Source organism: Borostomias antarcticus (genome assembly GCF_949987555.1).
Source record: "Borostomias antarcticus genome assembly, chromosome: 3".
NCBI classification, from domain to species: Eukaryota; Metazoa; Chordata; class Actinopteri; order Stomiiformes; family Stomiidae; genus Borostomias; species Borostomias antarcticus.
Window position 1 is genome coordinate 36,582,285 of NC_140236.1, and position 22,500 is coordinate 36,604,784.

General features: G+C 48.1%; 2 protein-coding genes across 4 annotated transcripts in view; both read right to left on the bottom strand.

Moving 5' to 3' along the window:
• The window catches only part of cdc34a (cell division cycle 34 homolog a), a 15,592-nt gene extending 9,451 nt beyond the window's left edge, over positions 1–6,141 (bottom strand). The window contains exon 1 of the mRNA XM_084461700.1: positions 5,550–6,141. Within this exon, the coding sequence (XP_084317826.1) occupies positions 5,550–5,732 (183 nt within the window). The 5' untranslated portion in view covers positions 5,733–6,141. The remainder of the gene's footprint in view (positions 1–5,549) is intronic.
• Positions 6,142–6,461: 320 nt separating this feature from the next.
• ap3d1 (adaptor related protein complex 3 subunit delta 1) overlaps positions 6,462–22,500 on the bottom strand; it is a 33,780-nt gene continuing 17,741 nt past the window's right edge. Inside the window, exons 21-34 of one of the 3 annotated variants that reach the window (XM_084462035.1) lie at positions 21,177–21,250; positions 18,506–18,659; positions 17,918–18,055; positions 17,394–17,447; positions 15,990–16,097; positions 14,310–14,459; positions 13,585–13,632; positions 13,314–13,334; positions 12,539–12,728; positions 12,126–12,214; positions 11,478–11,563; positions 10,741–10,862; positions 10,192–10,271; positions 6,462–10,032 (exon numbers count right to left, since the gene is read on the bottom strand). In XM_084462035.1, coding sequence (XP_084318161.1) covers positions 9,937–10,032; positions 10,192–10,271; positions 10,741–10,862; positions 11,478–11,563; positions 12,126–12,214; positions 12,539–12,728; positions 13,314–13,334; positions 13,585–13,632; positions 14,310–14,459; positions 15,990–16,097; positions 17,394–17,447; positions 17,918–18,055; positions 18,506–18,659; positions 21,177–21,250 — 1,410 coding nt within the window. In that variant the 3' untranslated portion in view covers positions 6,462–9,936. The remainder of the gene's footprint in view (positions 10,033–10,191; positions 10,272–10,740; positions 10,863–11,477; positions 11,564–12,125; positions 12,215–12,538; positions 12,729–13,313; positions 13,335–13,584; positions 13,633–14,309; positions 14,460–15,989; positions 16,098–17,393; positions 17,448–17,917; positions 18,056–18,505; positions 18,660–21,176; positions 21,251–22,500) is intronic. The other 2 variants (XM_084462037.1, XM_084462036.1) reach the window with 2 other exon arrangements.

A 22,500-nucleotide genomic window follows, 5' to 3' on the forward strand; every position in this document is an offset into this window, starting at 1 on the left:
GAGAGAGAGGGAGTGGCAGAGGGAGGAGAGAGGAGAGAAAAGAGGGAGGGAGAGAGAGAGAGGGAGGGGAGAGAGAGAGAGAGAGAGGAGGGGAGAGAGAGAGAGAGAGAGAGGGAGAGAGAGAGGAAGGGGGTGAGAGAGGAAGGGGGGAGAGGGAGAGAGGGAGGGAGAAGGAGAGAGAGAGAGAGAGAGAATGAACCACCCTGTGGAGAGTGATAGCAGGGTGTAGTAAACCAGGTCAGCGCAGTCAGATCCCTCAGAACAAATCATTCTGTTTTCCCAGAGCACCTCTGATGACCCCCTTCTTCTACAAGAACTCCCCAAGCACTCCTCCATTCTCCCCCCCTCTCTCTCTCTCCCCAAGCACTCCTCCTCCATTCTCTCTCTCCCCGTCACTGAAACTCTCTCTCTCACACACACACACACACACACACACACACACACACACACACACACACACACACACACACACACACACACACACACACACACACACACACACACACACCCTCTCTCCATCACTGAAACTCTCTCACACACTCACTCTCTCTCTCTCTCTGAAACACACACACACAGAAACTCTTGTGACCTCACTGAAACTCTCCCTCTTCCCTCCCTCTGCCTGCCGGAGAGAGAATGAACCCAGGGAGAGTGTCCTTGAGGACAGCAGTCCGCTCACTCTGGGGGCCACACACCCATACTGGTCCTGGAGATGATCCCCCCCCCCCCCCCCACCCATACTGGTCCTGGAGATGATCCTACCCCCCCCCCCAGCCCCAAACAGGCCCCACACCTGATTAACAGAGCTCTTTCACTACGAGGAAGAGGAGGAGGAAGAGGAGGGTGGGTGCTGTACAACTGAAGGAACAGAGCCCTCTACACCAGACCTCCATTAAGAATGAACAGCAGTGCGCTTCACAAACGCAATTAGCCTAATTAGAACCTGCCAACCTGCTTGACACGATGAAGACGGGGCCGGCCAAAAACAGGCTTAGCACTGGGAAGGAGTCAGGAATTCGAGACCGTCGCACAAATCTCAAACAGGCCTACCGCCCAACACAGACAGGCATGGGCTGGTTCTCCAAGACCCCGTCTGCACGTTTAACCCTTTGTGTTATTAGAGGGAGATTCCTGCTCCCTGGGGGGCCCAGCTGACTTCATCATGGGCTTTCCACTGGGGCCCCGGGGGCACCAGCCAGAGCTGGGCAAGGAACGGCACTGCCTCCTCCTCTCCCCCCTCTCTCTCTCTCTCTCTCTCTCCCTCTCTCTCTCCCTCTCTCCCTCTCTGTTCCCCTGGCAGCTCTCGTTTCTCCATGACAGATAGCCAGCCGGCCTGCCAGCGGAGGAAACCTGACTCCTGGCCCAGCAGGACAAGCCCAGCCCTGCCTCCCTCTCTCCCCCTCTGGTCACTAGTCAGCCTGGCTACCGCAGGCTAGGCACCACAGCCTACGACCGAAACACTGACCATTACTAAGGAGTTCAGCTTCAGTTTAGCCCGGGGGGCTGTGAGCTTGTCTGAACTCTAAAGGACAGAACCAGCAGGGGGATGACTATGAGGAAACCCATTCCAAGCAAACAACGATTAATGTCAATTGACAATGTGAACTAGGTAGTCAACGGTGTAACGTGGCCAATCCAGCTTCATTTTGAGCCATAATTATTTTGTCTAAGGTTGTGAAAAACATTTCCACATCCTTTAGTTATGCAAATGGATCAGTTTCCAAACAAACTGAGCTGCTAAATTGACAAAAGCTATTATCTGAGTGGAAAAAAACAACCTTTTTGACAAGCTGAACCAGTTGGATGCGGTCTCTTAGGCGTGTCCCAGTCTTAAATGAGCTTGTAGTTTCTGTGCTTGACGGTTTGATTGCACAATCTGATGCAAGTTAGATGTTGTTTTATCCGCCTCCCTCCGTGTGTGGGACAGTGGAACGAAACTGTTACCTTCCATCTGTGACAACGCCGACCCCAGGCATGCCATCGCTGCAGTATGCAGCCTCTCCTTGTGGCACAGTGGTCTGGCTCAGGCTATGCCATTCCTGCCAGAAACCCCAAGACGTACAGTAGGCCGGATGACCTCATGTTTCTGAAAGCGTAGTGTAAATAGCTCCACTGCTATTCGGAGACATGATGTGTCGCTGGGCTGAAGTAGCCCGTTGCTCCCGTCAACCTCCGAGTCCTGACACTAAAACCACAACCAAACACTTCAGTACAAAACGGTATTCAGAATCAGAAGACCTGGGGCGCCCCGGTAGCTCACCGGGTAAGGCGCGCACCATATGAAGGCTAGTCCTTCGCGTGGCGGACCCGGGTTCGATTCCCGGCTCAGGTCCTGTGCCGCATGTCCTCCCCTCTCTCTCTCCCACGTTTCCTGTCTCTCTACACTGCTGAAAAGCCTTAAAAAATATCTTAAAAAAAAAAAAGAAAGAATCAGAAGACCTTCAGGCTCCTCTGCTGGGGATGTAGGTGATGATGATGATGACAGGCTGCGGGTGGGAGGAGCTTCCAGGAGCACATCTCATATGACTGCAGACTGTGCTAATGAGAGGGACGACCGTGAGGAACTACAGCATGAGAAGGGGAGGTGACATGGGGATGAGTGATCACTTTGATGGCTCTTGATTTGACAGGACCTCAGCGCGTCCAGGGCGTCATCGCTGCCGTCCCCCGCCTGCCACAACACATTCGGTGGGCAGGTGACTCTCGGCGACACTGCTTTGTCCCCGGGTCACAGGACCGCCTCTCTGACCTCTCCAGCCTACCCAAGCCTTGTTTATACTCCCACGCAGCTGTGGACAACACGGACGTGCAGTTCTTCTGTTTATACTACTTCCTGGTGTCGGCCTGGAAGATGCACACATGTGCAGTAGAAAGGCGGGGAGGACAGCTACTCTCTTTCAGAACGCACATAGACCAGCGACCTGGGCAGCGACCTGGCCAGCGTCTGTTAAAAAAACATTCCACATGCATGCATGCCGTCAGCTTGAGGATTTATTGCGACTATTACAAGAAATGATTTAATATACTTGTGGTTTTCACTCAGTGTATCTTGACGGTATATCTCGACGGCGCAGGCACACAAAATGTCCAAACAGAGCCTACGCGTACACATGACTAAATTTACGTCTAGCGGACCCTTGCATACTAGCGGACGTGGAAATATATATATATATAATATATATATAACCAAGGCTTGAGGAGGACTGGCTGGTGCTGAATGACAGAGGTCCTGCCTCTGAGTCACCGAAAACCCTGCAAAGTGATGTGGTACCAAGTAACACGGTTAAAAGTGTCTAATTTAGGAGTAAACTGAATTAAGAAAGTCAAAGCTATAGCCTACTGAAGAATTGTTATGTCATGTGACGGTAATGGACAATGTAAAACAACCTGTTGCTATTGACGTCATTATTCAAAACTGGGTTCTCATTGTGCACACTAAGCACTGTGTCAAAAAGGGGCATGCCCAACCTGTTTAGAGAAGGGTGGTTCTCAATATGGCAACTGGTTTGCAGGAGATGATAGGGAACAATGAGTCACTGCCAAGCTGTGCATGTCGCAGGCAGGCTGTGCATTCCTGGCCCAACAATGGCATCTCGTACACAGCACCCACACTTGCATGGCTGCAGCCTTGTACTCAACTCAACACTGGAATTTAGGCTAATGCTAAGAGCTAAGATCTGGATTAACACAGTTGAGCTGGCACAGAACACTGGGACAGATCATGGTCTGGTAAAATCAGTAGACCTCTCCTGAAATAATGACGCTTTTTACTAACATCTGGTCAAAACAAATGGCTGGTTAAAAGGTCAAAATAGCACTGAACAGAGGAAATGCTTAGTAATACTGTGGAAATGCTTAGTAATACTGAGGAAATTCTTAGTAATACTGAGGAAATGCTTTGTAATACTGTGGAATATTGGCAAATATCAGCAGGAATCAATAATCGTAAAGGCTCACTAAAGTAATGATCTAGCTAGCTCTGTTCACAAACCTTCAGACAAAACCTCTCTTAAAAGACCATGGCCTATTTGGACAGACTGTCATAACAGTTCTTACTCTACATCTGTAAGGTAATAGCTCATTCTCTCTGAAACAGCCATTAACAAACTACTAACTGCAGTATGACATGTTGAACACTGAACAGTGATGTCATAGAGCCATTATGACGGTCTGTGTCACTTGGGGGGGTAATATGTGTCTCTGCTACATTCTGCCATTTTGAATGCCCATAGTTGAGTAACATTGTAACAAGTTGGAATAGAACTACCAACCTTCCACTGAGGAATCCAAACATCTCACCACTAATCCAAACATCTCACCACTACACCAAAGAGACTTAGTCTTTTAGGTGGTGGGCGAGTCTTTCACTGACCTTACAAGTTTTTTGAAACTACTCTTCTTCACTTGCTTTAATGAAAAGAATGGCAGGAAGAATGAACAGGAAAAGCCTGCAAATCAGCCGACTACACCCCACTCAAAAACATCAAAAGATAGGATTCAGGAAACAAACTAGATCTAAATTAGATTATTTACAAGTTAAATACCAATAGAAATTGTATTAAGTAGGCCGAGCAGTCATACTGATTGGCTGAGAGACAAGTTTGGGAGCTTTGAGCTATTGATCAACATTGATGGTCACAAAGACACTAAGTAATGAACCACATGCGTCTAATCGATCTTTAAATGGTCATTTTGGCAGGAAATAGGCCTAGAATTTGAGAATTTGAAGCAGCCTTATAGTTGTCATGTAGCATTGTGTTGTCAAAGGTAGTGTAACTTAGTGTGACTTGAGGAACTACGGACCAATGCCGTGAATAACGGACCAGGTCGTGTTCTCTGATCTCAAACACGCGTTTATCAGGACTGGGCACAGAATGACCAGCTGCAGTGAAACACGTCTAGACTAACGTTTACAGAGAAAACTGGGATTTTGTAGTCTGAACAGCAAGCTAGATGGAATTGACATAGATGATGAAAAGTTATGACAAGTACAGGGAACATAACAGTCTAACTAAAGTCTTTCAGACAGTTGAAAGTCACAACAATGTAGTAGAGAGAGAGCAAGCTTGTTTGGGAAGGCCCAGAGACGGGCTCAAAAGGAATAGCTATCAGGCTAGCATGCTAGCTACTACTTCAGACCAGCTAGAGTATTCATTGTTGCGACTCAAATTATTTCTAATACAAGCTGCCATTAGATAACACTTGTAGATGTTGTTGTATATATGTTGTATATCTTGGATGTGTGTATACTGTGTGTTCCTACTGTAATGAGTCGTTGGTTGTGTCTTTGTGTTGTCCTAGGCTCCTGCTGCTACACAACAACTTCCCCTCGGGGATTCAGAAAGTAGCTCATCTATTATCTCTCTCTCTAGCCCATCTATTATCTCTCTCTCTAGCATTTCTATTCACACTCACTTCAGGTTATATAAATAAGTCAAGAAAAACAGTTTCAAGTTGAGTAGCCTGACCACACGAATACATAGTGAAGCAAATTGGTTCATCATGTTTCACAATAATATAATAGTAGCCAAGTCAAGCCTAATACTCACCTTAAAATAACCCCCTTCATAGTGCGTATTAGGGGGTCCGAATATTGCGACTTCCCAGTTGTACAAGTCCGACTCGTCCACTAAAGTTATTTTGAACCCTTCAACTGGCTCATCTTGAAGACTTTTCATTTCTAGCATGAGTGCTTTTTGGGAACTGGCTACATGGTGTCCATGTTGAGCCATATTCCGCAACGCTTTTAATAAATAGAAAAACAATCTGCAGCTTCCTCCTAGAGAACAAAGCAGCTCGCGATCTGAACCAGAAGCTCTTTGATGTCCCCTCGCTTCCGATCAAACACGTTCTAGAACACGAGGCGATTGTTGCGTCGCTGCGTTCTATTCGATTGTGACGCGGAACAAACAAACAACCCGACGTTCTAACGACCACACGGCAGGAACCTGAAAGAGAGCTAGCCTGCGAGCTGAGCCCTCTTGAGAATATTTTGTTCTTCCTCTGGCGTACAAGGGAACGCGTGTCCTCATTGAATCCGAGTCAGCTGAGCGACAACGGCAGTTGGAAACAAATTTAAAATATATAATTTATTAGCTAGCTAAGATATTGGTTGCTAAATACAGAAGGGGACAGCGGGAGAATATATCACTACTCCTCAACTCCACAGCTGCAGCTAATCGCGCTGGTCTCACTCGGCTCTGGTGTCAGATGCCTCCAGCTCTGGCAAGGGTTGCTGGGAATTGAAGTTGAATAAAAAGCGCTTCATCAGAAACAATACATTTTTGCATATCCTGTATGAGGGATGGATTTTCATTCATAGGTGAAGATAAGCATACATCTTCACTTTACATATGAATGTCGCAGAATAGTATTATTTTTAATCTAGTCATTCAAAGAAAACAGATGGCAAGACAAAGAAAAACAGCAGCATCCTTATGTGGGAGTTTATTGGTTCACTTTAACACAAAGACTACAGCAGCTCAGCCTTATTCAGTTTGGGTAGATTTCTCTTTCTTTAAAGGGAATGTTAAAAGCAAACAAATAAATGAGTCTTGCTCATGTCCCCTTTAACATGATATGACATTTTACATCTGGGGGGAATGAAGGAATTGGAAAAGACTATCCAAAAACATAGAGCAAAGAGAGTATATTTTCATGTCACAAGCCAAACTCCGCAGGATATCACTACAATTTACCAGAGAAAGAGTTAAGACAAAATAGGTTGCTTCTCTGAATTGCATCACATGACTTTTCTTGTTTACACAACTGGTGCCCCATCCACACTGTCATGACAACAAATAGAACCCCCTTCCCCAATGTTGAATAATTTAAAACATTCATTAAAGATATAATTTTGGAGTTGTATGACATTAAAACAGATAAAATACAGCACTATCAAAATTGTAGAATGATTTAACTTAACTTTTACTTCATAAAAAAAGGATATAAGAGAAAAGTAAAGACAATCAAAGAATGACAAGGGAATCGTGTGTACTGTATGTCCTTGGATATTGAAATGAAAATAAAAAGTATACATTCCTATTCATGCGGTTAAATACGGAAAATGTTAAGAATTAGTAGAATTAGTACAATTTATGATTACAAGAGTCTTTTTCAGTTCCATTCTTTAATTCACATCAGTCAAAGCATGTTCAGGAACAGGAATGATATTTACTGTATTTCTCGATATGCCTGACATCAATCTGTATTCAAACTTTATTACAAGATGGAGGACAAACATGGAATGGCTACGCTGACCCCCCCGTTCATCACCACCATCTACATTTGCAGGACAGCAGTATGGTTAAGGTTAATAAAAACATAAAACTACTGATTCAGTTATAACTTGCGAATTCTAAGTCGTGCTGGACCAGGTAGTGAGACAGCAAAGTACCTAGTAGTCATGACAGGACGCCATTGAATGACAATTCATGATGATCTTGTTCTCAACGCACAGGGGAATGGCAAGGCAGTTCTGAGAGGCTTTAACACTGGAATCATCTCAATTTATATGTTTGTTTACTAGAAACATGTAGGATGGGAAAGTGAAAGTGGCACAGGAGCAAGAGGTTTGGATATAACACACTTATATGAGACTTCCATGACCAACGAGAGTTTGCTTTCTTGGGACGGGAACGAGGAAGGAACAGGGTCACTTGGGACGGGAATGAGGAAGGAACAGGGTCACTTGGGATGGGAACGAGGAAGGAACAGTCCCCTGGACCAATACTGATCCAAGAGGAAGTAGATCAACCCACCAACACTGACCTCACAGAGTAAAGAGACGATGTCCAGAGCCATCTTTATTCCCACGGTCTACTGAACCATAGAACGGCCCACAGAGATTAATATGTTAATTAGCTGGCCAGAGGATAAGCAACCGTGGCCGAGGGGGAGGGGTCTAACTTGTCTCTTATCAACAGCTACAGTATAAGTGATGGCTGATCTTCTCAATAGAAAGACAGAGGCAATGGAGATAACTTACTCTCTCTCACTGGATTCTAGTTATTCACCTCAGATACGGTGGCAGACATGACCAAGGCCAAGAGCCCGACTACAGCACTTCAACATAGCAGTCAGATATTTTACAACTGTTACAGCAGTGATACAATTGTACAATTTGAAAAACCAACCAACCTACCTAAGTACCCATGTCTGTAACGGTGGACTGATAGTGAGGTGTTCACTAATTTGGGGGGTGTCATTATGTATGAGATGCAAGTGTGTAAGGCTACCTTTAGACTACCCCTGGTCCCAATGGGCTGTCTATCCTCGAGACTTCTGTTCAAATACACTCTAAAAGCAAAACACGGGCTCAGGAGTTTCAAATTCCTCAAGGGGCTGATGGGTAATGAGGTCTAACTGAAGCTCAGCACACCTGGAACATGAAGGGAAGGTGAGACCCTGGAAGCGTTCCACATGATTGGTCAGAGCAGACGCACTGCACAGAACCACTGCTCCGGAAACCAGCTTGTATTCCAAACAACAGACCATAATATAACCTCTATATATAAAGATAGAGCAGATCTGAGCAGCGCCTCAACCTGGGCTGATCCTGTGGAACGAGGAGTCTTCCTCCTCCAGGCAGCAGGTCAGGGGTAAGCAGTTAAGGGTCAACATGTTTACAGCTGAGGGCCAGTCTGACCCAGGATCAGTCACCCGGGGGTATACTGTACATACAGGAGAACACACTGATGTTCAGAGACGGGAGAGAGAGAAAAGGCGCAGACTTCAGAAGTCAACAAAACGGCAATAAAAACAACCAACCAAAACAACTCAAAACGGTAAAAACACAATTCAACATCAACAACAACAACAAAAAAGTCCAGTTGTCAGATTACATTACGTGACCGTCCCAGACCGTACTGTCCAGAGGAGCACGGGGAGAGAGGGGGAGGAGCAGAGGACACCAGCGTCAGAGGTCAGAAGGGGTAAGGTGCGAAACCAGGAAATAAAAGAGGGACAGCGGGTTGAAAGCAGGAAGTGAAAAGGAGAAGTGCACAAAGTGAGTGAGCACATTGCAACTGTAAAACAACAGAGCGTAAGAGAGAGGAGGAGAAGATATGAAGAGTGAAGGAGGAGGAAAGCAAGAGAGAGGAGGAGAAGATATGAAGAGTGGAGGAGGAGGGAAGCAAGAGAGAGGAGAAGATATGAAGAGTACGGGAGGAGGAAAGCAAGAGAGAGGAGGAGAAGATATGAAGAGTGCGGGAGGAGGAAAGCAAGAGAGAGGAGGAGAAGATATGAAGAGTGGAGGAGGAAGAAAGCAAGAGAGAGGAGGAGAAGATATGAAGAGTGCGGGAGGAGGAAAGCAAGAGAGAGGAGGAGAAGATCTGAAGAGTGCAGGAGGAGGAAAGCAAGAGAGAGGAGGAGAAGATCTGAAGAGTGCGGGAGGAATAAAAGCAAGAGAGAGGAGGAGGAGATATGAAGAGTGCAGGAGGAGGAAAGCAAGAGAGAGGAGGAGAAGATCTGAAGAGTGCGGGAGGAATAAAAGCAAGAGAGAGGAGGAGAAGATCTGAAGAGTGCGGGAGGAATAAAAGCAAGAGAGAGGAGGAGGAGATATGAAGAGTGCAGGAGGAGGAAAGCAAGAGAGAGGAGGAGAAGATCTGAAGAGTGCGGGAGGAATAAAAGCAAGAGAGAGGAGGAGGAGATATGAAGAGTGCAGGAGGAGGAAAGCGAGAGAGAGGAGGAGGAGATATGAAGAGTGCAGGAGGAGGAAAGCAAGAGAGAGGAGAAGAGGGGTGTTTGTGAATCGGAGGACAAATAAATAGGGCGGAACTGGGCGTGTGCCAGATGCAGTGTTTGCAACATGATTACAGTATGTCTGTGTGTTTCAGCGAGGGGGGGGGGGTCAGGGGTCGGGGGTCGGGGTTGAGCAGGGCAGTGGAGGGTTGAGGTTGGGGGGCGGAGGGGGCACCGACAGAACGCCAGACCCAATCAGCACTGAGAAAAGGTCTGCTTGATCTCATCCAGAACATTCCCGAGCAGCGACGGCTCGTCACATTTAGCGTCGATGGTCACCGTCTGGTCGGCCTGGGGGAGAGAGAGGGATCGGGCTGAGAACGCTTTCAATAGATACGCCATCCGTTATTACTCGCCTCAACTACCACAAACACAAATATGATTTGTCATCAGGCTCCAAAACGGGAGACGGTGTGTGTGTGTGTGTGTGTGTGTGTGTGATGCACTTACAGTTTTGACCAGCAGACAGACATGGTGACCCTGGATTGACCTGCTGTACATGGAGGCGCAGGAGTCGATCCGCTCCACAACTGGCAGACGGAGAAGAGAGAGAAGCTGCATTATTACCCCCTCTTACTTCCCATTATTACCCCCTCTTACTTCCCCGCGCCTCCCCCTCCGCCCTGCTCTCCACGCGCTGCGGACGTGCTACGTGCTACGAGGCTGGGATGTAACGCACGCTGCGGACGTGCTACCTGCCGAGGTTGGGATCTAACACACGCTGCGGACGTGCTACCTGCCGAGGTTGGGATCTAACGCACGCTGCGGACGTGCTACCTGCCGAGACTGGGATCTAACGCACGCTGCGGACGTGCTACCTGCCGAGACTGGGATCTAACACACGCTGCGGACGTGCTACCTGCCGAGGCTGGGATCTAACGCACGCTGCGGACGTGCTACCTGCCGAGGCTGGGATCTAACGCACGCTGCGGACGTGCTAGGCGCCGAGGCTGGGATCTAACGCGTGGTGAAAGGCGTGTGGGCTGTGTGAGAGATTACCAGAGAAGTGATGGTGGAAGCAGATTCGGGCCAGGAGGTGGTGGAAGGGCATGTTGACTCCCTCCAGACGCACGGCGCTCCCCTTCAGGTCCCCCGACTCCAGCAGCTTCGCAAACGCATCACTGGGAACAAGCACAGCAGGCGCGGCAGCATGATCGAAACAAGCGCATCACTGGGAACAAGCACAGCAGGCGCGGCAGCATGATCGAAACAAGCGCTGCCGTTCTTTACGCAGCACCGACAGACTGTCACGAGCACAAAGCCCTCAGTCCAGGTGGATACACTACTTTGAGGCATCACAATACGGCCTCCATAGAGTAAACCATGGGTTCCCAAACTCCATCAATGTGGGAGTCCCCTCTGGAAACAGTGACACACCCGCGCCCCCCCCAACCCCCCAAATATGTCCATTTTGTAAGGCAGCGTTACACAGCTAAGTTAGCTCGGTGGCACTTATAGCTAGTTAACGTTATGACGTTTTCACACAATACATTCATGCCTGTGGGGGGAGGCTCTCTCTGCACTATCCACACATTTAATATACATCTCTCCCATTATTTATTTGGATTTTCTGTCCTTTAAAATCACGTTTCATTCATAAAACCATAGAAAATTCAAAAATATATATATTTTTTCCTTTTTTTTTCTCTTTTTCTAACCATCCCTCTGCGCCTCCCCTGAATTTCTTTGGGGCCCCCCAGGGGAGGGTGGTCAAGACAGGGCGGCGCCACACTGACCTGTAGCAGGGCGTGGTGATCAGGTAGGAGGTGCAGGTAAAGTGCAGTTTGAAGTCCAGTTTCTCGTGAGTGGAGGAGTCTTCGTTCTGTTGGGAGAAGATAAGGAGCTCTTACGTAGTGGATCAGAAGTAATGTCGGGCTCAGACTACAGGATCTTTGGGCCGATTTATCCCCGATTCACCCCTCCCGACAATCGGAGGAGAAATCTGGTCTGGAACGTTGGTCGGGGCCGATAATCGGCCCAGATGATCTTGTAATGTGAGGGGTTTACAGATCCAATCTTATACCTCCTGATCGGCTCGCAGACCCATCGGGGCGGCCCCGATAATATCAAACATGTTTGATATTTAAGATTATTACGTCCCGACTTTACAAGCGAGACGGCGAGACCAGTGGTTCGTTGCTCCCTCGGGCACGATAAGATCCTGTAGCGTGTGATGAGCTGTTATTTTCAAATCTTGCTGTGTGTGCTTGTTTAAGATGCGCAAGAAGAATATCTGTTAAGATTCTCCTTATGTGCGTGATGTAACCCGATTTCGAAATTGGTTAGGATTTAAAATATCCTGTAGTGTGAGCCCGGCATAAGTCAGACTAGTGGACATGAAAAAGCCTGTCACAAAGTGGTTCTGTGGCGTTCTAAGGACAAACCTTGACGATGAAGGTGAGGGTTCCCTTCAGTTTCTGGGGCATCACGATGCTCTGCACGGAGAAGACGAAGCGGGCCTCGTTTGATACCCCTGAGGAACGAGAGAACAGTCAGCTTCACCACGTAGACCACAGCTAAAGGAACTCCCCCATCTCGCTGGCCCGTCAGACCACACTAATCTGATCAGGGGGCAGTTGGAAGGTCGAGGGGAACTGACCGGGGGGCAGTTAGAAGGTCGAGGGGAACTGACCGGGGGGCAGTTAGAAGGTCGAGGGGAACTGACCGGGGGGCAGTTGGAAGGTCGAGGGGAACTGACCGGGGGGCAGTTGGAAGGTCGAGGGGAACTGACCGGGGGGCAGTTGGAAGGTCAAGGGGAACTGACCGGGGGGCAGTTGGAAGGTCGAGGGGAACTGACCGGGGGGCAGTTGGAAGGGCACGCTGAGGCTGTCGTGAGGGCCGGCCCCCTCGGGTCGCTGCAGCTTGGAGTTGAGAGAATCCAGGACGTTGAACTCCATGGACTTGAGGAAGCCGTCGCCCTTGTTCTCAAAGATGACGGAGACGACCACCTGGCTGCCGTCCTGCAGGTTCCCCTGGATGTCACACACCTGGGGAGGGAGGAGGAGGGCGGGGCGCTCATTCTGTCTGACCCCAAAACAGCGTTCGCTCACATCTCTTTGCATGCAGAGCCACAGCAAATCCACTCCACCACCCCAAACCTCACATTAAAGGAGAAGTAAAGGGAAAACCATGTTTAGCCCTGTTTTAAGGTAACTTATGATCATATACAATGGTTCAGATCAAAACGTTGACAAAACTAGCACTTTTGAGAAAGTCTGATAATTGCTCTACCACCGTTTTGGTCATACAATGGATGTGGGTGGGCACCTTGAAAAATCATTCAAAAAACATGTTAAACTCTCATTTCAAAGACTTTAACTATGTTTGACTGACTGTTCACAAAAGACCAAGGGAAGCGTTGATTGGAGGGAAACCAGATAAGCAGAGTAGTACTCAGATGATGCCCCTGGCTTATCAAGTTAAGTTATAGATCCACATTTCATAACAGACGTTCCTTTGTTGCCGTCTGGTTGTTACTGGGTTGGTAAGCCAGGGGGCAGTCTGAGGAACATAAAGCACATCTAGGAAAGGTTCTTCAACCCATAACATCCTGGCATTCACAGAACCTGTACCTGATCAGCATCCTCCACCATCTTGAGAGAGAGAGACAGAGAGGGGGCATGGAGAGGTCTGTATACAGAAACACGTCAAATGTGCTTTTCTCGCTTTATACATCAGCGCTAGAATGACCATCCTGGTACGGTTTCTCAACCAGGAAGAGTGCTTGTTTTCATGGTTCCTCTCGTGTATTTCCCCGTAATAGTGAGTGTTTTCCTGGTTCCTCTCGTGTGTTCCCCCAGCGTCGTCAGTAGAGACCCGAGCGTCTCCGCCGGTCACACTCACCACTTTGATGTAGGGGTTCTCGGCCAGCAGGCAGTAGTTGGACATGGGCTGAAACAAGAGAGCAGTCCTATCAGTTCAGACCTGTCACTCAATATACTGACCAGGCAACCAGAGCCTGGCCAGGCTAGTGCATGCTCATAAAAGCAGGCGGGGGGTGTGTGTGTGTGTGTGTGTGTGTGTGTGTGTGTGTGTGTGTGACTCAGCGACTCAGGACAGACATGCTGCGTTCCGGTTGCCTTCTTGAGAACTGGGACTTTACTCATTTCCCCAGGAAAAATGTAACCTGGAACGCTCCCTGACCTGGGGTTTCCGCCATGTTAACTCGGGAGGGCCGGGGGGAGGGTTGGGTCTACCCACAACTCCGTACTCAAATCAAGATGGCTGCTCTGCACATCAACAATTAGTGAAAGACTGTTTATTAGCGCCTATGCCTTATTTGTGTCTCGTTAAATCAGTCGCACACACAGTACTGTCCAACTTCCATCAGTGGGCCATGTTTCCACGGTGTTTGTACGCGCAAAATATTCCATAGGGCGCTGTTATCAACTGGTATTGCTAACAAGGGTTTTTTATAGGAACTTGAGCTATTGGATCTGCTATCTCATAACTAACTACCTTACCTGTGAGTTGTTAAGTTGTGTGTATGGAATGGGTCTACGCTGCTAATGAACCGCCTTTCTTGGAACCAATAAAGTTGTCTGAATTTGAATCTGGCTGTCACTCACCGGCAGAGGCTCCTCCTCTTCTACCGTGCCGTTGTGCACCGACTCGTCTCCGCCCCCATCGCTATGGTGATGGTGGTGTTTCTTCTTTTTCTTCTTGTCTTTCTCCTCCTTCTCCTTCTTCTGCTTCTTCTTCTTGTGCTTGGAGGACTTCTGAAAGAGTAATGGTGCGTTCGGTTGTGGTCGGAGGTGGCAAGTCGCAAGTGGCAAAATACCCACCTCCGACCTGTGTGCATTCAGCTATATACCATTATATCACAGTTACCTAGTTATATCTATATACCATTATATCACAGTTACCTAGTTATATCTATATACCATTATATCACAGTTACCTAGTTATATCTATATACCATTATATCACAGTTACCTAGTTATATCTATATAACATTATATCACAGTTACCTAGTTATATCTATATACCATTATATCACAGTTACCTAGTTATAAATATATACCATTATATCACAGTTACCTAGTTATATCTATATACCATTATATCACAGTTACCTAGTTATATCTATATACCATTATATCACAGTTACCTAGTTATATCTATATACCATTATATCAGTGACCTAGTTATATCTATATACCATTATATCACAGTTATCTAGTTATATCTATATACCATTATATCACAGTTACCTAGTTATATCTATATACCATTATATCACAGTTACCTAGTTATATCTATATACCATTATATCACAGTTACCTAGTTATATCTATATACCATTATATCACAGTGACCTAGTTATATCTATATACCATTATATCACAGTTACCTAGTTATATCTATATACCATTATATCACAGTTACCTAGTTATATCTATATACCATTATATCACAGTTACCTAGTTATATCTATATACCATTATATCACAGTTACCTAGTTATATCTATATACCATTATATCACAGTTACCTAGTTATATCTAGTGCATTCGAGCAACTGGGGGCTGAGAAACATCAGAATTTGCGACGAGGAAGTGTGAGTTCATGCAGCGTTTTATTTAATCATTCCTAGTAGCAAGTCGCAATTTGCCACCTCCCAGTTATAAACGAACGCACCCTAACAGTCAGGCGACGCGGGAATGAGAGGAGAGGAGGAGCCTGTTCCTCTGTGACGATGACCTCATGGACATTCATCATTTCAAGTAACATTAATTCCTGGCTAAGTAGGACCTGGTAATGCACAGCATCCTGTAACCTAGAGTCCCAGACAGCTTAGATTTCCATCTCCCAGTCATGAGGACTTCCATCTCCCAATCATGAGGACGTCCATCTCCAATCATGAGGACTTCCATCTCCCAATCATGAGGACGTCCATCTCCAATCATGAGGACGTCCATCTCCAATCATGAGGACTTCCATCTCCCAATCATGAGGACTTCCATCTCCCAATCATGAGGACTTCCATCTCCCAATCATGAGGACTTCCATCTCCCAATCATGAGGACTTCCATCTCCCAATCATGAGGACTTCCATCTCCCAATCATGAGGACGTCCATCTCCAATCATGAGGACGTCCATCTCCAATCATGAGGACGTCCATCTCCAATCATGAGGACGTCCATCTCCAATCATGAGGACTTCCATCTCCCAATCATGAGGACGTCCATCTCCAATCATGAGGACTTCCATCTCCCTCTCTCACGGCATCACTAGCGGTGACTCACGGTCTCTTCCGGCTGGGCCTCTTTGGGGTCCTCGGTCTCAGACTCGGGGGCGGCTCCGGTCGCAGCCTCGGGGGCTGAGGCCGGGGGAACCACAACTACTGCTGGTTCCTGGACACACACACACACACAGACACACACACACAGACACAGACACAGACACACACACACACAGACACAGACACACACACACACATTAGACAGGACCTTTCACATAAACAAAATGTAACTTTGTTCTAGACTAGTAGAAAGTGAGGTTAATAAGTTAGTCCAGTCCATTCAGATATCCTAAAGGTATATATGACTCAATGCTGTCAACAAGGTAGTTAGCCTGCTTTAGGGCTAGTCTAACACTTAGAGGTAAGGTTATAGGCAAATTCACTCCAAAACATTTCAGAAAGGGAACCACAACAAGACAAGTTGTAACAGGATGTGAAAGGTCATAGTTCGGGGAGAGACATGACAAGACATTTCCCAGAGGCATCAGTCCATGTGATGGAACCAGAGCTCTTGATGTGTGGAATTCAACACACAGAGACCAAACACATATCAAACCTACATAGTGGTTCTCCAGCAGGAGATATGAGCTGGTCAGGTCATAGAAACTTGACTGTCACCTGGTTTATTTGGCTCAAATTGGAAAGGAAACAAAAGCTCTTCGCTAGAGAGGCAGTCCACAGTCACACACACTCAGCGTGGTGACACACACACACGCACGAACACACACACACACAGTATGTAGTCAAGCAAACATGCAGTATGGAACCAAAGTACGTGTCACTGTGGCAACGACAGCGGTTGGACTGGAACAACAAGAACTCGTCAAGACTGCAGAGAATCTCTGGCCCCTCGGCTCCACAACAACTGTGACCTCCCAGCCACCACAAAGACACCCACAGTGACAACACCAGACACACACACACACACACACACCCACACACACCCACACCCACACAGAAGGACAGAAACACAGCCCAAGAATGATGGAAGGGTTAGAAGGGTGACCTGTGTGAGAGAGAGAGATAGAGAGAGAGATAGAGAGATGGAGATAGAGAGAGACAGAGAGAGAGAGAGAGAGAGAGAGAGAGATAGAGAGAGAGATAAAGAGAGATAGAGAGAGAGATAGAGAGAGAGATAGAGAGAGAGTCATGTCAGGGTGAGGAGAGACGGGAGTGGATTAACAGAGCGAGAGAACAACACGCGTGGTGAGGAGCATGAGAGAACAACGGACGAGTGGGGTAAACAAACATGGAGAGAGAGAGAGAGAGAGAGAGGGGGAGTGGGAGAGAGAGAGAGAGAGAGAGAGAGAGAGGGAGTGGGAGAGAGGGAGAGAGAGGGAGTGGGGGAGAGAGAGAGGGAGTGAGAGAGAGAGAGAGAGAGAGAGAGAGAGAGAGAGAGGAACTCAACCTGGGAGTTAGAGGGCACTGGTGCATTTGAGAGCCAGAAATCCAGATCCGAGGCCTAGAACAGGGAGGGGGGGGGGGGGGGGGGGTGAGGGGGCAGACAGGGTCAACATTTTAGTGCTAACTATATTCATGAAGATGATACAGATCTTCAACTGTTCGTTTTCATGAATAAATCAAGTATTTTAGAGAGGCTTCAGACACGAGATCTTAGAAGATAAAGTGATACTTGATTTGATCGTTACTGCTCATATGACGATGGGAGAGGGTGGCTTTAAAGAAGCGATGAGCACGTGGGGTAAATGAAAATGATCCAGGTGGTAAGTTTCCTGAAAGGTGACCTGAACGTTATCCAGCTCAACCAAAACGCTATTCAATCAATCTGTGTGTCAAGTTCAGGAAGTAATCCTTGTGCATTTTCTTCTTCGGTATATCTGACGAATATCAGTAATGAAACATTCGTCTTTTTGACACGAGTGTGTAAATCCTGGTTGGAAGACGCAGGGCCGCTCCTGGAAGACGCCATACCTCTGTCGGCGTGGAGGCGGGAGGGGCCGCCACCTCATTGGCCGACGGGACGGGCTCCTCCGACGGAACCTCCAGAAGCTCCTCCCCTCCTTCATGTTTGTGCGTCTTCTTCTTCTTCTTCTTCTCCTCTTTGCTCTTCTACAGAAATGGAGAAAAACATTCGTCTCCGTGTCAGCGAGTGCAGGCATACGAGGAACCCTGGGAAGCGTTAGGAGGGGAGTGTCTTTACCCAGCCTCCCCCCGGCCTCACCTTCCTGTCCTTCACCCAGCCTCCCCCCGGCCTCACCTTCCTGTCCTTCACCCAGCCTCCCCCCGGCCTCACCTTCCTGTCCTTCTCCCAGCCTCCCCCCGGCCTCACCTTCCTGTCCTTCACCCAGCCTCCCCCCGGCCTCACCTTCCTGTCCTTCTCCCAGCCTCCCCCCGGCCTCACCTTCCTGTCCTTCTCCCAGCCTGCCCCCCGGCCTCACCTTCCTGTCCTTCACCCAGCCTCCCCCCGGCCTCACCTTCCTGTCCTTCACCCAGCCTCCCCCTGGCCTCACCCCCGGCCTCACCTTCCTGTCCTTCACCCAGCCTGCCCCCCGGCCTCACCTTCCTGTCCTTCTCCTTGTCCTTCTTCTTCTCCTTCTTCCCGCTCTTCTTCTTGGGCTCGGGGACCGCGCTGTCCCCGTCCTCCACGGGGCTTTTGAGGACCTCAGTAGGACGGTGGGTCCTGACGGGCAGCTGCTCGCTGTCTGCCAGTGGCCTGGGACACACACACACACACACACACACACACACACACTTAGAAACCACCGACCAGCCTGGGTCTGGACCTGAACTATCGGCTGTGTCTCAATAGACTTGCTAATCTAGTTTCCTGGCCTCATGTCCTTCAAATAGCCACCACTAATCTGGCCGAAATGGTAGGTTCAGGTTGTGTGTGGTTCAGGTTGTGTGTGGTTCAGGTTGTGTGTGGTTCAGGTTGTGTGTGGTTCAGGTTGTGTGTGGTTCAGGTTGTGTGTGGTTCAGGTTGTGTGTGGTTCAGGTTGTGTGTGGTTCAGGTTGTGTGTGGTTCAGGTTGTGTGTGGTTCAGGTTGTGTGTGGTTCAGGTTGTGTGTGGTTCAGGTTGTGTGTGGTTCAGGTTGTGTGTGGTTCAGGTTGTGTGTGGTTCAGGTTGTGTGTGGTTCAGGTTGTGTGTGGTTCAGGTTGTGTGTGGTTCAGGTTGTGTGTGGTTCAGGTTGTGTGTGGTTCAGGTTGTGTGTGGTTCAGGTTGTGTGTGGTTCAGGTTGTGTGTGGTTCAGGTTGTGTGTGGTTCAGGTTGTGTGTGGTTCAGGTTGTGTGTGGTTCAGGTTGTGTGTGGTTCTGGTTGTTATGGAAACTGTTCTATTGCCTTCAACTACCTATAGCGCAGAACGGCAAAGAAATCTAGGCTGGCATAGTATTGAGACAAAGCCATCAACTCAATCAACTCAAAAGTCCTTCAGCAAGCCATAGCACTGGTTGAAGCCATTCCTCGGGCACAGCAAAAGGAGCACATCTCCGATGGCTAACTTCTGTACCAAGATAACCCAGATGTCTGAGAGGAGCTGGGCTCAAGGGATCTACAACACGGCCCTCTGCTGGTACACCCTGCAGCTGACACCACTCAGGACTACAAGTTGAGGAGGATCGATTTGCAGACGAGCTAGGCGGCGTGGTAGCGATCCTGGAGCATACTGGCTAGTCATGATCACTTCAGAGCATCATCAGCGTTCCATCGAGAGGAGAACCAATGGGAACCCCCCATTTAACAACGATCGGTGTTATGCCACAGCGATCTGTAGGAAGAGGAACCCTTGCCACTGTCACGGACAGACTAGCACGAATGTATATGATGGAAATACTGATATTCTGAATGAAGGACATACTGATATTCTGAAGTGAGCATTTAAAGGAGAATGTTCGTTTTTGACAACCTGGACTTTATTGACGGCATATTATAAGACGTTTGACTCACCGAGATCACTTTGGTGTAATTCGGAGGCCTGTAGAAGAAATGTAAAATCCAGCGCGAGCCAGTATATCCATGTAATGGCGGCGGACGGGGCACTGAGAATGCAGCTTCTAAAAAATCGATTTTCTGCCGCGAAACAGTTGTTTTCATCAATCTGTCTTTATGAATCGCTAGTTGTGCTTACATAGAGCGAGGGCTTGTTGTGGTTTTTCACACACCTCTGTAATATGATCTTTAGAAACGTCTTTAGAAACGAAAAATCTTCCTCACTTGCTCCAGCACGCATGCGCACAGCGCGCAGACTGGCTATTTCTTCTACAGGCCTCCGAATTACACCAAAGTGATCTCGGTGAGTGAAATGTCTTATAATATGCCGTAAATAAGGTCCAGGTTGTCGAGCATTCTCCTTTAAGAAGTGTAGATGAGTTAATGTTGGCGGAGAAGGGGGGTTGAAAGAACCAGTAGGTTAAAACAGGGTTCAGTCTGATATGTCATGGCATGCCCAAACAGAGAGAGAGAGAGAGAGAAAAGGAACTAGGCACAGCAATCCGATGAGGGAGAGAGAAAAAAATAGGCACAGCACTCAGATGGAGAGAGTGAAAAAAAAACTGTTAGTGGAGGGGAGAAAGCTACTGGGGGGAGAGAGAGAGAGAGAGAGAGAGAGAGAGAGAGAGAGATCAGCAGTCTGTGTAGACTCCAAGGCCGGCCCAGAGGGAGGGGCTCAGAGAGAGAGAGAGAGAGAGAGAGAGAGAGAGAGAGAGAGAGAGAGAGAGGGAGAGAGAGAGAGATCAGCAGTCTGTGGAGACTCCAAGGCCGGCCCAGAGGGAGGGGCTCACCCCGGGCTGAGGTACTCACCTGCGCCCCGCTGCTGCCACCAAGCTGCCAACACCCCCCAGACGGGCAGAGAGGTGTGTGTGTGAGGGAGAGAGAGAGAGAGAGAGAGAGAGAGAGAGAGAGGGAGGGAGAGAGGGAGGGAGGCAGGGAGAGAAGCAGAAAGCAGATGCACAGTGAGAGTGAGTGAGTGTGGACGGAGAGGGCCAGGAAAAGCCACAGCCCTCATCGCTGGAGCCATGGAGCTGCCGTCTGCTCTATCAAGAGGGAATCTGAGAACATGGCTGGATCAGACACTCCCATGGTTCTTCCAACATTGAGGTGCTGCATTTTTCAGCTCCCTTCCTCCCTGGGCCTCTGCCCCAGCACTACGGGATCTCATCCAGCCAGTCAACGAGACGGATGATTAGTCTGGGTGAGGGTCTTAGGCTCAGCAGTAAGGGGTGGTGGTCTCACCTGTCCAGGTCAATGTCCAGGGCTTTGTGGGGGTCGTTGGGGTCTTTGTCATCGTCGTCACTGGGTAAGGCATTCTGGGACAGGGAGAGAGCACGGACACATGAACATGAACACATCTTCGCCGCAAAAACGTCCTCGTCACCCATTTATAAGCATGAGCCATAGTCACTGTTCCAACACGTCACAGAGTCTTCTCCATGTCCATCGACTCCAGAGCTAGAGAAACTTAAAGGAGTAGTAAAGGGAAAACCATGTTTAGCCCTGTATTAAGGTTACTTATGATCATATACAATGGTTCAGATCAAAACGTTGACAAAACTAGCACTTTTGAGAAAGTCTGATAATTGCTCTACCACCGTTTAGGTCATACAATGGATGTGGATGGGCACCTTGAAAAATCTTTCAAAAACATGTTAAACTCTCGATTTCAAAGACAAGAAGCTCACCGAGGGGGTAATTGGTGTCCGTTGGTGTTCTGACATCAAATTTGCCGCAAAGTATGAATCCTGTAGGGTTTTATTGATCATTTTATGAAATCCATTGACTTGTATTGACGCGACCGTTGTAGATGTGTAGATCAATCCGCAGAGGGGATTCAGGAAGCGGAACTACTTACGGTAGCTATTGTTATTGTTTATGTTGCTAGGCTACCTAGTTTGCGGAAGTTTACACACGTATGTGCTGCGACTAAATAGTTCTATGCTAAATATTTAAAAAAGCCTTTCCAGATGAACTAGAATCTTACTTTATGGCGAATTATATGTCAGAACGCCAACTAACACCTCGGTGAGTTTCTTGTCTTTGAAATTGAGAGTTTAACATGTTTTTGAATGATTTTTCACGGTGCCCACCCACATCCATTATATGACCAAAACGGTGGTAGAGCAATTATCAGACTTTCTCAAAAGTGCTAGTTTTGTCAACGTTTCGATCTGAACCATTGTATATGATCATAAGTAACATTAAAACAGGGCTAAACATGCATTTTCCCTTTACTACTCCTTTAAGAGGCATGAGCTAATGTTTTAGCAGAGCTTTAGTTGTACTGGTAAGGGCACTGGTGAAGGCCAGAGAAAGGGCCTCTCCCTGGGCGTGGTCTATCCCTGGGCGTGGCCTATCCCTGGGCGTGGTCTATCCCTGGGCGTGGCCCATCCCTGGGCGTGGCCTATCCCTGGGCATGGTCTATCCCTGGGCGTGGTCTATCCCTGGGCGTGGTCTATCCCTGGGCGTGGCCTATCCCTGGGCGTGGCCTAACCCTGGCGTGGCCTATCCCTGGGCGTGGCCTATCCCTGGGCGTGGCCTATCCCTGGGCGTGGCCTATCCC